This window comes from Gekko japonicus, unplaced genomic scaffold (assembly GCF_001447785.1).
Source record: "Gekko japonicus isolate JY-2015 unplaced genomic scaffold, Gekko_japonicus_V1.1 scaffold369, whole genome shotgun sequence".
Taxonomy (NCBI): domain Eukaryota; kingdom Metazoa; phylum Chordata; class Lepidosauria; order Squamata; family Gekkonidae; genus Gekko; species Gekko japonicus.
In genome coordinates this window covers 545,234-546,039 of record NW_015160846.1, presented here as the reverse complement: position 1 = coordinate 546,039, position 806 = coordinate 545,234, and the positions used below count along the sequence as shown (strand labels likewise).

The 806-nt window shown below is 56.6% G+C and overlaps 1 protein-coding gene across 1 annotated transcript in view; it reads left to right on the top strand.

Moving 5' to 3' along the window:
- Nucleotides 1-515: 515 nt before the first annotated feature.
- Nucleotides 516-806, top strand: part of RPS27L (ribosomal protein S27 like) — a 9,067-nt gene continuing 8,776 nt past the window's right edge. The window contains exon 1 of the mRNA XM_015420216.1: nucleotides 516-636. Within this exon, the coding sequence (XP_015275702.1) occupies nucleotides 631-636 (6 nt within the window). The 5' untranslated portion in view covers nucleotides 516-630. The remainder of the gene's footprint in view (nucleotides 637-806) is intronic.

The following is an 806-nucleotide window of genomic DNA, read 5'->3' as shown; positions in this document are numbered from 1 at the left end:
TAAATCAATAAATACACATCCATTAAAGCACGATTTTGCTTTAAAATTAAAGCACATATACGTCAAAATTATGCGGCTGCCTGTCAAGATACTAAAACAAGCCCAAAGCCCACGTGGGCGGAAGGCGGAGCCGCCCCGGCACGGCTCGCAAAGCGACCACCCCCTCGCTCTGCCAATCAAATCAAGGGGGCGGCCACGCAGCCATGCCTCCCGCGCCGATTGGTACGCGAGACGCTCGGCGCGTTGCCACTCAGCCTCCTGGCGGCCAATCAGAGTCATGTGACCAGGCCGCTGGGCGGGGCAAATTAGTGACGGAAAAGAAACGCGATTAAATACTTGGGGGAGGGTTTAAATCCCCCCCCCAGCGACACTTTTTGAACTTTTTTTTTTGGCTGGGGGCGAGGTTTCCACCGGAAACGGAAGAAAAAATACGGCTCAGGGGGCCGCCGAGCTTCCTGACGGGAGAACGACGCTCCAACCATAGAGCCGCATCTCCTAGAGAGGGCGGGGGAAAAACCCGTCGGGAAGTGGGCGTTCCCCGGGAGAGGGACCGAGGGGGCGGGGCTTGCGCCTGGCCGTGGGAGGAAGGCTCGTGCTCGACTCCAAGCGGTGGAAAAGAAATAGAACAACATGTCTGTGAGTAGGCTGGCCGGGAGTGCTACGTTAATAATGGGCTGGGTGGGTTTGGTTAGCATCACCTTTGCTGTCAATCAACCCCGGGGGGCGTGTCTTGGTCTGCAAGGAAAGTCTTGGTTGGGGGCTGGGAACTGACATTCCAGGGGAGGGGGAGATAAATGCATTAGATC